The sequence below is a fragment of the Vulpes vulpes genome, chromosome 1, assembly GCF_048418805.1.
Source record: "Vulpes vulpes isolate BD-2025 chromosome 1, VulVul3, whole genome shotgun sequence".
In the NCBI taxonomy this organism is placed as follows: Eukaryota; Metazoa; Chordata; class Mammalia; order Carnivora; family Canidae; genus Vulpes; species Vulpes vulpes.
In genome coordinates, this window is record NC_132780.1 from 99,153,762 (window position 1) to 99,170,602 (window position 16,841).

Here is a 16,841-nt window from a genome sequence, read left to right on the forward strand (position 1 = left end):
GGATTTTATTTTATTTATTTATTTATTTTTGGATTTTATTTTAAACCTCATAATACTACCGTCAGCATCACTTCTTTTATTGACTTGCTATTTGTATTGAATGTGGACATACTCAGTTGAACGCTGATGAACATTAAAGTTGATAGCCATTTTCGTCTTATTTTAATATCCTACAAAATCTTCAATTCATAATTGCTTTTCTTTCTCTAAATGGTTATGTGATTTAACTAGAAAGTTCATGTCTTTGGTGTCAGAGGGGGAATCAGACAACCTGGGATAGAATCTAGGTATTTGTTGTATTGCTTTTCAGTCTTAGTTTCCTCATCTCCAAAATGGCAATACGCATCATTTTATTTCACAGGGCTTTTAGGTTACTTACAGTAAAAATAACCTTGCAATGTTCCTAGCACAGGGACTGACACATGACCCGGTAATCATTACTTCCTTGCAACTTCTAGTTAGCAGTATGGTTTCATTGTATATTAGAATTTTTGTACAATATCAGGAAGGTTAGTTATGAAAATAAGATGGTAATCCTTGAGGTTCAGATTAGCTAACATGGATATTTTGCTGTATAAAAAAAATAGATTTGAAAGCTTCCCTTAGGCAGGTGGGGCAGCCATATTTGTACTCATATAGTTCTGTTAACAGAGTTAAACAGAAAGTAGACTTAAACTAGCCGCTCAGTATATTGAAAAATTTTTTTGAACACTAATAGTCTTTGTTAAAGAGCAAAAGATTTGGTAGATTATTTTAAAATATACTGTAGGAAGATCCAAGATTGTCAATCATATAACTATAATAATAATAATAATAATTAACATTTTATACCTCAGAACATGGTTTCAGATGTTATTTAATGCAAGATTGTATTATTTAACATAACAATCCTAGAGTATATTATTCCCATTATTTTGAATAGGAAATCAGGGACTTGGAAAGATTGAGTTACTTAGTTAAGATCATATTCTCATCTGTGGCTGGGCTAAGAGCCCACTTCCTATCATCCGCCCATTATCCTGTGCTCCTTCATGACCCTGAGCTATGCCCATCCTGAAATACCATATGGTTCTGGACTTTTTCTTTCCTTTGTCTCAGCTGTAAAGCTTAGGGTTTAATTGTAAAACAATTTTTCTCTGGAGTAAAATGTCTCAGATGACACAAATAATTTATTTAGAAAAAATGTTTCTAAGCATGTTTATATTTCTTATTGCTTTGGAGATTTCATAGATGTTGGCTATTTCTCATATAACATAACTCTCATTTTATAAAATGTATTACATATATATAAATTAAGCAGTTGGGATTGTCAATTAAAATATTTCAGTAATTTAGGTGGTTATTTAACATTTACATGGTAATGACATAGATGTCCTTAAGTTGTTTATATGTACTTAAGTGAGAATCTGTAGTTATTTTTTAGAACACAAATTCAATTCTGTAATCTCTAATAATGTGATTTTGGTTACATGTATTTATATTGAGCATACATTGGGGATATTTCAATGGGTAATGTGTTTAGATTTGATTAGAGTCTTTTCACATATTGAAGAATTAGTTTTGGATTGTTAATACCTAGAATCATTATATATTCTACTGAGACAAATTAACATCTCTCCTCTTTCCTTGGCTGTTTTGAGTTTCATGAAAATCCCTTCAATTAGACAACTATATTTACTTAATACATTTGGGAAAAAATGTAACTTACTTTTGGAAAGGTAAACTTTTTTTGTATTCTGAATAACCTCTCATCAAACTTAAAATACAGGCTTTTTTTTTTTTTTTTCTTGTATCATATTTATTAATTATTCATTAAGTAAGCAATCATTTAAAAATTTATTCTTGGTAAAAGCAGATTCACATTTCATTACTGGTAACAATTTCTAAAGCTGAAGATAAAGTTTTATGGTAATGATAATATGAATATTCTAGTTTAATTCTTTTTTATTATAGAAGTTTACATATTCCGAGAGGTATATAGTTGCATGTTTATATTTTTGTAGATAATAGTAAAAAGAAAACTAAGAAACTAAGAATAAAAAGGAGTCACCGTGTAGAACCTGTTAATACAGATGACTCTGCTCCTAAGAGTCCAACACCACCCCCACCTCCTCCTCCTGGTGAGTAAATTGATATTGATACTGAACTTAGAAATGCTGCTTTAAACAGGAAAAAGAAAGACATTTTGTTGTTTTGTTCAGTATGTTTATTATTTTGTGAATTTATGAAAAAGGCAGTTTTCTCTACTTTGTTCAAAATTTATTGTAAATTATGTATTCTCTTTTTTTAATCAGAAAAAAATGTTTCCTAAAAGTAAAAAAAAAAAAAAAAAAGTACATAAAATTAATAAGAACACTTCACCCAAGCACCTCCTAGAATGGATTCAAGTCCTGCTTGAAATATCAGTACCCAGGTTGCTAAAAGGAATTTAAGTTTAATAAATGGATGGCTAATGTAAGTTTTTTAAAAGTTGGATCTTTTATCCTGAAAGTTAACATTTGAAATCAAGATGTGTGAATTTTTCCAATATATTTCCAACATACATACTGACCTTCTAAGTTGTTACGCGATTTAAAGGAATATTGCATGTAAAACCCCGGGACATGCTAATTGCACAATAACTGTGAGAAATTTTTCAGCACCAGGTACAGTACCTCACATACCATAGGTGCTAAATAAATATCTAAATGTATATGTTTATAGTGTCCTTTTAGCTCTGTTAGAAGGCTTGAGGCGGTAACATTTTTCTTTGAGAATTATTTTAAGATTCAATTTCTAGTATTTCATTTATTAGTAAACATTTCTGTTAGCCTTTGCGAGGGCTTGGAATAGTAGCCTAAGGTAATTTTTGATGGTGGTGAAGATGCTTATATTTTTTAACTAAAGATAAAGTAAAAACTTAAAGCAGATGTTATCAGCCTATAATTACATTTTTTAATAAAAACTATTTCAATGGCTTTGTGGCTATTCAGTACCATTCAATATACATATATGACTTGACATCAGATATAATATACATTCCTGTCAAGGGAGGGAGCCTCTCAAAAGGCATAGAGACATTGTTTAACAGTGTTTTAAAATGTTTTTCTTTTTCTTTAGTTGGCTGGGGAACCCTTAAAGTCACTAGACTTCCAAAACTTGAGCCTCTTGGTGAAACACGTCATAATGGTAATGCAACAGGATCAGTTTTCAAATATACATATTCCATCCACTTTTCTTACCTCATTACTTCAACAAACTTTTATTTTTGGAAGCCTTACAAATCCACAACCATCCTTTTTCATTATGCTTCACTTTTTTCATTTTATTTATTTTTATTCTTTAGTGCCTTTTGCCTCCATATAATTTGTTTACCTTGGAATACAGATGTAAAAATAATCACATTTTGTGTTTACCCATTACATATTTATGTAAATTGTTATGAGAAGTGAACATTTATAAGGCAATTTAAATATGAGGCATTACAATAATGCTTAGTACTAAAAACAGCATTGTCCTATATGTGCTTAGTATACTCAGTAATGCCACATAATTATTCTTTCTCTTTTCTAATAAGACCCAGCTGCTGAATATTAAAGTGAAGTAAAGATCAACATAATTTATAAAATCAGAGACTAAATCAGTAAACCAAATAAAGTCCAGGTAAATAGAAAGTTACTAAAGCCTTTTTGACTCAAGAAAATAGGTTGTTTTGGATTAAATTAACACAAGGTGTAGTCCCACCAATATATAGCATTAGAACTCCACAACTGGAAAACTAGAGAAAGGACAGTTGGGTATAGAGAACTACCTGATACAACAGGCAGATGTTCTAATTTTAGACCATCAGCTGAGGCTCTTTCAATAAAATGTTTCTAGAATGCAAAAGGATAATTACATGTATATTGTAGCTCAATAAAGTTCTCCATCAAGAATATTTAATTCTTTTTCTGATGGCTCTATTTACCTAATCTAGAACTTGGATTCCCAAAGAAACCCATTTACTAGGAAAAAAAGTCAGAAGTTTAACAAAAGCATTATCGTGTAACTTGAAATTATATCAAGCTTTATAAAATATTTTTATTCAAAAAGTACATAATTATAAATGACCTGTTTTCTTTCTTTTTCAGAATAGTATAGGTTAGTAATAAAATACACCTTTCATAATTATTAGTGAAAATTAAAGGATTTTTTCATTTCTAAATACCAAAAAGTTTGTCCTTAGATTAGATCAGCATTACAGTAAATCACATCTCTGAATGACTGACTTTGCCTCATGATGTTTTTACTGACTGTAATAGGTTAGTTTGTGTTTAATGATACTCAAATTGTGTATATTAGAGTGCATTATCAGTAAAGTTAATATAGTTGTGTATGTATGCATTTGTGTATGTACACATATATAGAAAAGTACTAATTTCTCATAGAACAGATATTTTTTCTCTTACTGAATTTTAGGCATCCGAAAAGTAACCTTTTTGTATTTGACACCACCTAAAACATTGGTGATACCAAGATGAAGAAGACATGATTTCTGCCTTTTTGCAGATACTAGATACTAGTCTAATAGGAAAGAGAATACCTGAGCTTACTGTAGTAAGCTGTGGTGTGGAATTGAAGCACTGCATGGACAGTTAGTGAAAGTGATGTCACAACTGATGTCACAACTGTTAGTGAAAGTGATGTCCTTCAAAGGAGGAGAAGGCAGTAAGCAGAAGAAGCAGACTATTCAAAGGTAGAAGAGTGGGAAGGGGTGTTGCTTATTTGGAAAATAAAGTTCTTGTATTTGTAGCTTAGATTTATGTGGGTAGGGTGGTGGGTAAGAAAGAAGACATTTGAAGTTAGAGTTTTGAAATTGGAATTATGGCTTAGGGCCAGATTGTGAAGGGCCTCACATATCTGTTAAGGTGTCTGGACTTGTTATAATTTTCCAAGAGATATTACACATTTTTGACCAGAGAAGTAGTTGTGTTGTTTAGGAAAATAATTTTTGTCACAGTGAAAAGTACAGACTTCATGGTGGCCACATTTGAGGTAAGATCCCATCTAAGAAGCTGTTGTAATAGTCACAGTGAGAAGTGAGGAATGGAAATTGGAATGGAGAATAAAAGATGAGAATAAATATGTATGCAGGGGGCAGCCCCAGTGGCTCAGTGGTTTAGTGTTGCCTTCAGCCCAGGGTGTGATCCTGGAGACCAGGTATCTAGTCCCACATTGGGCTCCCTGCATGGAGCCTGCTTCTCCCTCTGCCTGTGTCTCTGCCTCTCTCTCTCTCTCTTTCTCTCTCTGTGTGTGTCTCTCATGAATAAATAAAATCTTTTAAAAAAATGTATGCAGGAAATATCTTAATGATTATAAGAAGTAATATTTGATGGAATGGATATATGCAGTGAGGCAGGGGAGAGAGGATAGAGGATTATTTACTCAAGCAGCTTGAAAGTTGGTGCTGTCTCTAAGACTGAAAATACTTAGAGAAGGAAACCTGCTTTGGAGTTATCTGTAGGCTTATCTATTGGAAATGTCTCTTGGCCAATACAAATGAGATGCAAGAGTTCAGAAGAAAAGAAGGGACCCTGGCGGGTGAAGGGTGTGCAGATAGATTTTTATTTTTAGTTGCCTTCTCACAATAGAAATTCTTTGCCCGTAATAGATGCTCTGTAATCTTTCACTGAATGAATGCAGAAGGGGATGATAATTTGTTTCTGAAGGAAATTTTGTAGAATGAGGCAAAAAGAGGTGATGGGTAGCATCCTAGGGGAACAGTTAAGGGCAAATGAATAAAGGTAAAAAATAGGTTAAGAAGGTTGTTTTGTTTTGTTTGTGCTCATTTTCCTGTGTTTGTTTTTAAATTAAACTTCTGAGAAAGAATTGTAATAAATCAGCTAAATTTAAGACCCCCAAATCCCAATATTTTAGTCAGTTTTCAGTATATGTCAATGAATGTAGCTTCCCAAAGCAAAGAAGACACTAGAACTCCACAAGTTTTAAAATATCTTTATTGTTTTCTTCCTTCCCATAAATTTTAAGTCTAAGTGTACCTAAGCTGGGTTAAAAAAAAAAAAAAAGTACAATCAACTCTGCTTTCATTAGTGGGGAAGAAAGCAGTTATAATTACAAATTCTAATAAAAACCTTAAATTTGTTTTTATGGTTTATTGGGAGATCTTCATCAGAGATGCTGATAGCTGCCGGTTTTATAATTGCATCCTCCTCTTTTCTCTTTGTATACATTTCTTTGCATTTGGTTAATGGCAAGTAAACAACAGATACATGATGAACTAGAGTAGTAATTAAAAGTCAACTGCAAATGACTTGGGATGAAAAACAGTTTTTTATAGTCACATTGGGAATTTTTAAGGCAAATCCTTACTTGTTTGTTGATAATAGACATTTACTTTGATAGCAGTTTGAATTTACTTTCCTTTTTATTGTCCATAATGCTTGCTCAGTTTAACAGGTAAGACTTGAGTTGAGAAGAGAGACCTAAAAAGAGTATCTTATGTTTACTACATAAACACTCAATCCATACTTCATTAACATGTGTTACACATTATGAGAACTATGTCAAGGATTCTGTTAGCTAGAAATACCAAATGCACTAAAGCAACTAAAGAATGTTTCAAATATTAAAATGTGAATGAAGATAAAATTTTGAAGCAGTTTCACTACCCTTCAACTTGATATTTAAAAAGTTTGAAGCTCTTTATATAAAAATGTGTGTTAGCCATTAAGTTGGTCTTATCGCTTGGGCACTAACATTGACTTAATTCCCTATGGTGAAGACCATAAAAAACCTACTTTGTATAGAATGATTTTACTTTCTGGCAAAGAAATAATGCAGAGTCTTTATTGAAAAAATAAAATCATTCCTTGGGAGGGAAAAAGATACTTCTTGCCATGTGTATGTGATTTATCTTTTTAGGAGAGTACTTTTAAATTCTAGAAGTATAAAGGCATTTCAGAATGCCTTGTTTTTGTTTTGTTTTATACACTTCCATATCAGGAAGTGTATTCATCCTAGTTTAATTCTGAGTTCTGTTATGTATTAAAATTTTCAAAAATTTTGAATTTAAGAAATTAGAAAAGTCATACTTAAAATTTGTCAAAAATAATTGTTTTACTTTAAATTATAACAATAATACAGCAATAATATTAACTGTATATTCTATGTTCCTGGCATATTGCTAAGCACTTCAGGTACATTATCTCATTTTAATTCTTCTGAAAGCCTTGTAAAATGGCCAGTAATATCCCCATTTTGTGCAGGAGGAATTTATACTCCAAGGTCACATGGCTACTAAGTAGCAGTATCAGGATTTGGACTTAGGTCAGTCCAGCCTTGAAATCCACATGTGTAATTCATTATGTTACACTATTACATTAAGACTTTGTAGGGCATCCTTGCAGCTTACTAGGTGCTTGGAATTTATAGTTGCTTGAAAAACCATTTTCTCCTAATAGCTTTCTATATTTAAAGTGATTTTCTTATAGCTAGCCTACAGTTGGATCATATGTTATGATTCACTCTGACAATCTCTGTCTTTTCATTGTGGCAGTTGTACCTTGACATTGAAAATGATTATTGAACAGTGGGATTAATACCTACCGTATCCATTACTGTGTTCTACTTGATGCCCTCATCCTTTGTTCCTGTTTTTGTCTTCCACTCTTTTACTGCCTTTTATGTGTGTGTGTGTTTTAAAGATTTGTTTATTTTAGAGACAGAAAAAGAGAAGGAGCAGGGTGAGATAAAAGGCAGAGGGAGAGAGAGACTCTCAAAGAGACTCCATCCCTCAACTCTGAGCTCATGATCAGAGCTGAAACCGGGAGTCGGACACTTAACTCCCTGCGCCATCCAGGGACCCCTGACTTTGGTGGTTTTAACTGAACATTTTATAGGATTTCATTTTCTCTCCTTAGCATATCAGTTATACTAATTTTTTATTTTTACTTTTTTTATTGGCTGCTCTAGAGTTTGCAATATACATTTACAACCAATCCAAGTCCACTTTTCAAACAACACTAGATTTAATGGGTAGTGCAAGTACCCGAAATAATCAAATAATTTAAATTCCTTATATATGTATGTATATATTCATAAGGTATATGCCTATGTATACATAATCCAATACATTGTCACTGTATTTTGAACAAACTTTTAATTATTTTGATCAATTAAGAATAAGAAAAATACATTTTCATTTTACTTATTTCTTCTGCAATACCTTTTCTTTCTTTATGTAGATCTGAGTTTCTGACCTGTATTATTTTCCTTCTCTCTAAAGAATTTTTTTTACCATTCCTTGCAAAGCAAATCTGATACTCAAAATAAATTTCCTCAGTTTTTGTTTGTCTGAGAAAGTCTTTATTTTTCTTTGCTTTTGAAGGACAAATTTGTAGGGTACAGAATTCTAGGCTGGTGTGGTTTTTTTTCCCTCTAATCTCTAGAGATTTTTTTCCTTTTTCACCTCTAAAAACCTCTTAGAGGTTTTTAACCTTTAAACAGGTTAAATATTTCACTTTACTTTCTCCTTGCTTGCATGGTGTCTGAAGAAAAGTTGGATGTAATTCTTATCTTTGATCCTCTGTTGGAAAGGTGTTCCCCGCCCCTGATGCGTCCCCCCCCCCCCCCCCCCCCCGCTTCTTTAAGGATTTTTCCTGTTCTTTGATTTTCTGTAGTTTGAAAATGATGTGCCCAGATATCATTTGTTTGGCATTTATTCTGCTCAGTGTTCTCTGGATTCCTTCATCTGTTCTTTGATGTCTGACAGTTTGGGGGAAATTCTTAGTCATTATTGCTTCAAATACTGCTGCTTTTCGTTTTCTCTTCTTCTGGTTTTCCATTACAAATAAGGTAATGCCTTTTGTACTTGTCCCATGGTCATTGGATATTCTCTTCTGGGTTTTTTTCCAGTCTTTGTTCTTTGCTTTTCAAAGTTTCTAAGGGTTTTATTGATTCATTCTCAAGCTCAGAGGTTCTTTCCTCAGTTGTGTCCAGTCTACTAATAAGCCCATCAAAGACATTCTTTATTTCTGTAACAGTTTTTTTTTTTTAATCTCTAGCGCTTTTTTTTTTTTTTTTTTGGTTCTTTCTTAGGATTTCCATTTCTCTGCTTACATTGCTATCTGTCCTTGCATGCTGTCTACTTTATCCACTAAAGCTCTTAGCTTATTAATCATAGTTGTTTTAAATTTCTGGCCTGATAATTCCAGCATTCCTGCCTTGCCTTGTGTTGATGCTTTATCTGTCTCTTCAGATTTTGTTTGGTTTTTGCCTTTTTCAGAATGCCTTGTTTTTGTTTTGTTTTATAGTCTGATATGGTGTTCCAAGTGAGAGGCACTGCTGTAAGTTGGCCTTTAGTGATATGGTGGTGATACGTGGTGGAAGGAGACATGTTCTATATTTCTGTGATTAGATCTCAGTCTTTAGTGAGCCTGTGCCTCTGGACTGTGACCTTCACAAGAGTTTCTTGGTTTTTTTCTTTCCCATTAGGTGGACAAAATGGATAGTGCCAGATGGAATTGGTGATTTCCTTCCTCGGGTCAGTTAGGGTTTGATGCTACCCAGTAGTTAGGCTCTCGTTGACTAGTTTCCTCTCAGGGCAAGCCTTGGGCCCCAGAATAGAGTGCTCTGGGGTAATTCAAAATGATTTCCTTTATTCCTCCCCTGCCAAAAGCAGGAGGGGATTTTTTTCCTCCAATATTTATTGTGGGAATTTGTTCGTGTTCTTGGAGATAAATCTCACAATATTGCAGGGATCATCTTATGACTTATTCCCCCTGGAGTTTTTAACTCTCAGATTTGTTCCTACTAAGCCTCCAGCAATTCATCAGTTGAACTTCAGGTTTTCCTACGTGGTCCCTGGTTCCTCTGGTAGTTTCTATTCATGAATATAAGCTCTGGTAAACTGAAGCTCCCTATATATTTGCCTGTCTGTCTCCAGGATTGGGGCAGTGGTTTGTCTTGTGACCTCCCCTCTTAGGAAAATGAGACAAGTTGTTGATTTTTTAGTCTGTTCAGCCTTTTACTTCTTGTTAGGATGGAGTGGTGACTCCTAATCTCCTTAAATGCTGTTATGACTTTGTTAACATTTGTTAAGTAGGGCCCCTGGATGCCTTGTTTCAAAAAGACCACAGGGGAAATTGAAATAGAAGTGTATTACTCACGGGTTTCACAGGGGGCGGTGGAGGCAGGGTGCAGGCAGAGAGAGCTATCGGAACTGGGGCATATGCCAAGTCCAGATTGGTGAGTTCAAGACAAAAAAGAAGGTAGTTATTTATAAGCTCCACCAGGGTCTTATCTAACAGAAGGCCCTAGAAGGTGAGGGAGACTGTTGATCATAGAGGGCACTGAGGAAGTTATATCAGGAACTTATATTTACCTGTAACCTTGCAGGCTGTGATCTAGGCCATGTGTTTATTTGCATGAGGGGCTCGTTAGCTAGACTCTCAACATATGTGAATCTGGGAAACAGGCCTCTAGTAAATTTTCAATATATTTATTTCAAGTGATCCTAAAAATCTATGCTGCTAGAATATTTTTAAGGTAATAGGTTAGAAAATACTTACTGAAGATTTACATATGCTATTAAATTTAAGCCAATTTATAATTTTAAGGGACAGGAACTTACTATGAAATGAAAATAAGACTTTCTTTGTTTCAAATATGCCTTAAATCACTGAATTATAGTTAAGTATCACTGTAAAAGATTATTACTTACTAGAAAACTAAGATGACTAATTATTGTCCCAAAATATCTACAAGTAATAGCCACTGGATGAAAACATGGATTGTACAAATACAGACTTATCAGGGCCTTGGCAATAGGTTCCATAGATTTTGAATATTTGTTATTTGTTTTATTCTAATGTGAAAGTATAATTGGAAATAAAAATGGTATATACGTTAGATATTAAATCAAGTAGAAATTAATTTATAATCTAGAGTTAAGAATGTATCCTACTAGTTGTTTTGAATTTATCCAAGTTTTCTTGGATTTTGAATTTTTTTTGTCTGTTCTCCTTATCCATTATTTTACCCATCAAGTCGGAGCACCTTTACTCTTTTAAAGGTGTTGGTTGGAAAACAATGAATTATATCAAAAATTTTGACTTACTCTGTGTCTTGGTATAACTTCTTCATGTAGATTTCTATGGAAAGCCACTGCCTCCCCTGGCTGTGCAACAGAGACCTAACAGTGATGCTCATGATGTGATTTCATAACCAAGTCGCATGGATGCACTCTTCTAATATAGGCAAGATCCACTAGAGGACCTTCTTTCTCAAAGAGAAGAAAAACCCAAAACATTGATGACTGGGGCAAGATAACCATAGCATGATTTCAGTAAGATGATGAATAGTCAAAGACCTGACTGATCTGACAACTCTCCGTGTTACTCATTTTTGGTTGTTGCTGTTTTTGTTTTTTTTTAAAAAAAGGAAGCAAAATGACCAGTAGATGGGATGAGGATTTGAATCAATTTAGCAGGAGTTACTGTTGACTCTGGATTTTACAGTCCCACTCATGGGCATATTCCTGAAGGAAAACCTTTTTACAAAAAGAGCCGATGGACTCCCTACTTTCTTTACTATTTGTTTAATAGTCTTTATTACTGTATCTTAATATTTTTTTGTAAGATATATGTGCATGGAAGGGGAACTCTTGAGAATTTATAACCTAAGTTTTTAACTTTTTATATTTTTCTACAACTTAAAAGAATTTTAATTACCATGATATTGACTGCACTTTTCTATAAATGGTTTGTTTAAATTGTGTCTGGAAATGGAGTTGATTTACTTGACAAACATGAACTATACAAACAGGATGTATTTATATGGCTTCAGGTATGTTTTATAAGAGTATTGTCCTTGAATTATACATCTTAATTTTACTTAATTTTAAAATAATACCTTTTTAAAATAGGTTCTTAGATCTTTATTCTTCCAAATTATGTTATCTGAAAACACTACCCAGGAGGGCTCTATTTTTTTGTTGTTGTTTGCTTTTTTTTGGTGATCAGAATAAATGAAAGAGACTTGAAATACTTTCTTGATCTAAGTGCTTTTTAAATTAATTAAAATGTTATGTTGAGATATTATTAAAATTCTCAATGAACACCTCTTTCATAGGATAGACCTTTTCAGATCTAGGTGCTCCTTGTCACTCTCATTCTATCAGAAGCCACAGTGACTCGTTTAGGTTATTCTAATTCTTTTGTGCCTTTAAAATAAAGGCAAAAAGACTGAAAAAGCCACTGTGGGTACAGAGACTTGTGTTTTATAATCAGATAATGCTTGGATACTAAGTCAATAAGAACAAAAATGTTGGTTTAAAATTACTTTTATAAGGAAATAAATCTAAAATAATTTCTCAATTTAAAAGAATAGCACTTCTCCTGCACTGAAGAATGTCATCTATAGGATTCTCTATTTAGGCAAACTTTGAGAAGTATATTTTGAGTAACAGATTTATAATGTTGCATTTAATTGAACGTATATACATTTATATCAAGGTGAAAATGCTATAAACAATATTACTCCTTTTCACTTTATTAAAATTGGTAAGTTTGGTAACTTGTACTGACAACAAACATAACTAGTATCTAACAATAACAAGATTAAGTATGTCTAAGGCAGTTTAATATGATTGTTTATTTTTAAAATTTTACTTTGGTGCATCACATTTTAGTCACATTTTTTAAGTCCCCGAACTTTCCTTAATCAGGTTGCTTATTACTCTAGTCAGCATCAGAATGCAGTTTCTTGAAATTCTGGGCATAGGACATCAGGGACACTGAGTAAAAAACATTCTACTTCAGATATAAAATCATAACACCCTAAATTTGATAGGTGGCCAAAATGTAACGAAACCAACACAAGAAGATAGAATGTAAATTTTGAACTTAATTTTAGAGAAAAACTCGTATGTGTATCTTTTTGGTTCCTGTGTGTAACATTTACACTTACTCATTTTTTTTTAAACACTAAACCTATACTCTTGTCATCTTTTTAATATTCATCTAGTTTAAGAGTAAATAAAAGTCTAAATTTTTTATTTCCTGTAAGTGATTACTGTAGTAGACAATAATACTGTTCATTTATTAAAAATGAGTAAAAATGATTTTGAAACTAAATATGATAAAGTAAATGTTTATATATTTCTCTCAAAAGATTAATTTGTATTCTTAAAGCATTCTAAAAATATTTTAAAAGAAGTTTTGTAAATCCAGGTTGCTTTTAACAAGTAAATGCCTTTTATGTCATATGCTGCATTTTTATTCTTAATCATCACAAATACTGACATTTTCACACAATAAAAATAATATATATCAATATGCTGTTTTGTTTCTCATTTGATAAATTTACATGATATTTTTGGTAACAAAATTGAAAAGGAATTTTCAAACATGAATGTTGGAAGAAATCTTGTCAGTAGATTAAAATAATGATAATGAGTTTTTATTTTACATGAAACTTGTTTTCTCTTCACAAGTTTTCATAAATGTGAAAAAGAGTATTGTCATTTGAAAGACAGCTAAAAATAACGTCATATCACCTTTTGGTCCTAGATGATCCAATGTCTGTTTTTTGCTAAGTTAAAGCTACTGACCCAAAAATTATATTTTTACTTAAAGGATAATTCTATATGCCTTTTCCATAAAAGGCATTTATATCATGTATATAATATTGTATGTAATTGATTTTAAGTATAAAACTATGAAAGCGACCCTAGAAAGAAATGTTATAAAATGTTAATCATGAATTTTTTGAGTTATTGGTTGTATGTGTTCCTCAATTTTTTTTTAATAAATTTATTTTTTATTGGTGTTCAATTTACCAACATACAGAATAACACCCAGTGCTCATCCCGTGAAGTGCCCCTCTCAGTGCCCGTCACCCATTCACCCCCAGCCCAACCTTCCTCCCCTTCCACCACCCCTAGTTCATTTCCCAGAGTTAGGAGTCTTTATGTTCTGTCTCCCTTTCTGATATTTCCCACACATTTATTCTCCCTTCCCTTACATCCCCTTTCACTATTATTTATATTCCCCAAATGAATGAGACCATACAATGTTTGTCCTCCGATTGACTCACTTCACTCAGCATAATACCCTCCAGTTCCATCCACGTTGTCGCAAATGGTGGGTATTTGTCGTTTCTAATGGCTGAGTAATATTCCATTGTATACATAGACCACAGCTTCTTTATCCATTCATCTTTCGATGGACACCGAGGCTCCTTCCACAGTTTGGCTATTGTGGACATTGCTGCTATAAACATCGGGGTGCAGGTGTCTCGGCGTTTCATTGCATCTGTATCTTTGGGGTAAATCCCCAACAGTGCAATTGCTGGGTCATAGGGCAGGTCTATATTTTTAACTCTTTGAGGAACCTCCACAGTTTTCCAGAGTGCCTGCACCAGTTCACATTCCCACCAACAGTGTAAGAGGGTTCCCTTTTCTCCGCATCCTCTCCAACATTTGTGGTTTCCTGCCTTGTTAATTTTCCCCATTCTGACTGGTGTGAGGTGGGATCTCATTGTGGTTTTGATTTGTATTTCCCTGATGGCAAGTGATGCAGAGCATTTTCTCATGTGCATGTTGGCCATGTCCATGTCTTCCTCTGTGAGATTTCTGTTCATGTCTTTTGTCCATTTCATGATTGGATTGTTTCTTTGCTGTTGAGTTTATTTTTTTAAAAAGATTTATTTATTTATTATTTATGATAGACACAGAGAGAGAGAGAGGCAGAGACACAGGAGGAGGGAGAAGCAGGCTCCATGCCGGGAGCCCGATGTGGGACTCAATCCCAGGACTCCAGGATCGTACCCTGGGCCAAACGCAGGTGCCAAACCGCTGAGCCACCCAGGGATCCCCCTGCTGTTGAGTTCAATAAGTTCTTTACAGATCTTGGAAACTAGCCCTTTATCTGATAGGTCATTTGCAAATATCTTCTTCCATTCTGTAGGTTGTCTTTTAGTTTTGTTGACTGTATCCTTTGCTGTGCAAAAGCTTCTTATCTTGATGAAGTCCCAATAGTTCATTTTTGCTTTTGTTTCTTTTGCCTTCATGGATGTATCTTGCAAGAAATTACTGTGGCTGAATTCAAAAAGGGTGTTGCCTGTGTTCTCCTCTAGAATTTTGATGGAATCTTGTCTCACATTTAGATCTTTCATCCATTTTGAGTTTATCTTTGTGTATGGTGAAAGAGAGTGGTCTAGTTTCATTCTTCTGCATGTGGATGTCCAATTTTCCCAGCACCATTTATTGAAGGGACTTTCTTCCAGTGGATAGTCTTCCCTCCTTTATTGAATATTAGTTGACCATAACGTTCAGGGTCCACTTCTGGGTTCTCTATTCTGTTCCATTGATCTATGTGTCTGTTTTTGTGCCAGTACCACACTGTCTTGATGACCACAGCTTTGTAGTACAGCCTGAAATCTGGCATTGTGATGCCCCCAGCTATGGTTTTCTTTTTTAAAATTCCCCCGGCTATTCGGGGTCTTTTCTGATTCCACACAAATCTTAAAATAATTTGTTCTCTCTGAAGAAAGTCCATGGTATTTTGATAGGGATTGCATTAAATGTGTAAATTGCCCTGGGTAACATTGACATTTTCAAAATATTAATTCTGCCAATCCATGAGCATGGAATATTTTTCCATCTCTTTGTGTCTTCCTCAATTTCTTTCAGAAGTGTTCAATAGTTTTTAGGGTATAGATCCTTTACCTCTTTGGTTAGGTTTATTCCTAGGTATCTTATGCTTTTGGGTGCAATTGTAAATGGGATTGACTCCTTAATTTCTCTTTCTTCTGTCTCATTGTTAGTGTATAGAATTGCCATTGATTTCTGGGCATTGATTCTGTATCCTGCCACGCTACCAAATTGCTGTATGGGTTCTAGCAATCTTGGGGTGGAGGCTTTTGGGTTCTCTATGTAGAGTATCATGTCATCGGCGAAGAGGGAGAGTTTGACTTCTTCTTTGCCAATTTGAATGCCTTTAATGTCTTTTTGTTGTCTGATTGCTGAGGCGAGGACTTCCAATACTGTTTTGAATAGCAGTGGTGAGAGTGGACATCCCTGTCGTGTTCCTGATCTTAGGGGAAAGGCTCCCATTGTTTCCCCATTGAGAATGATATTTGCTGTGGGCTTTTCGTAGATGGCTTTTAAGATGCTGAGGAATGTTGATATGATCTAGCATATTGATTGTTTTACGTGTTGAACCACCCTTGTATCCCAGGGATAAATCCCACTTGGTCATGGTGAATAAACCTCTTAATATACTGTTGGATCCTATTGGCTAGTATCTTGTTGAGAATTTTTGCATCCATGTTCATCAGGGATATTGGTCTGTAATTCTCCTTTTTGGTGGGGTCTTTGTCTGGTTTTGGAATTAAGGTGATGCTGGCCTCATAGAACGAATTTGGAAGTACTCCATCTCTTTCTATCTTTCCAAACAGCTTTAGTAGCATAGGTATGGTTTCTTCTTTAAACGTTTGATAGAATTCCCCAGGGAAGCCATCTGGCCTTGGACTTTTGTGTCTTGGGAGGTTGTTGATGACTGCTTCAATTGGCCTGGTTATTGGCCTGTTCAGGCTTTCTATTTTTTCCTGTTCCAGTTTTGGTAGTTTGTGGCTTTCCAGGAATGCATCCATTTCTTCTAGATTGCCTAATTTATTGGCGTAGAGCTGTTCATAATCTGTTTTTTAAATCGTTTGTATTTCCTTGGTGTTGGTAGTGATCTCTCCTTTCTCATTCATGATTTTATTAATTTGAGTCTTCTCTCTCTTCTTTTTAATAAGCCTGGCTAATGGTTTATCTATCTTATTAATTCTTTCAAAGAACCAACTCCTGGTTCTGTTGA

The 16,841-nt window shown here is 34.0% G+C and overlaps 1 protein-coding gene across 2 annotated transcripts in view; it reads left to right on the plus strand.

The window, feature by feature from the left end:
• The window catches only part of ARL13B (ARF like GTPase 13B), a 63,251-nt gene extending 49,940 nt beyond the window's left edge, over positions 1 to 13,311 (plus strand). Inside the window, exons 8-10 of one of the 2 annotated variants that reach the window (XM_025989896.2) lie at positions 2,004 to 2,120; positions 3,100 to 3,168; positions 11,126 to 13,311. In XM_025989896.2, coding sequence (XP_025845681.1) covers positions 2,004 to 2,120; positions 3,100 to 3,168; positions 11,126 to 11,202 — 263 coding nt within the window. In that variant the 3' untranslated portion in view covers positions 11,203 to 13,311. The remainder of the gene's footprint in view (positions 1 to 2,003; positions 2,121 to 3,099; positions 3,169 to 11,125) is intronic. The other variant, XM_025989897.2, reaches the window with a different exon arrangement.
• Positions 13,312 to 16,841: the final 3,530 nt, after the last annotated feature.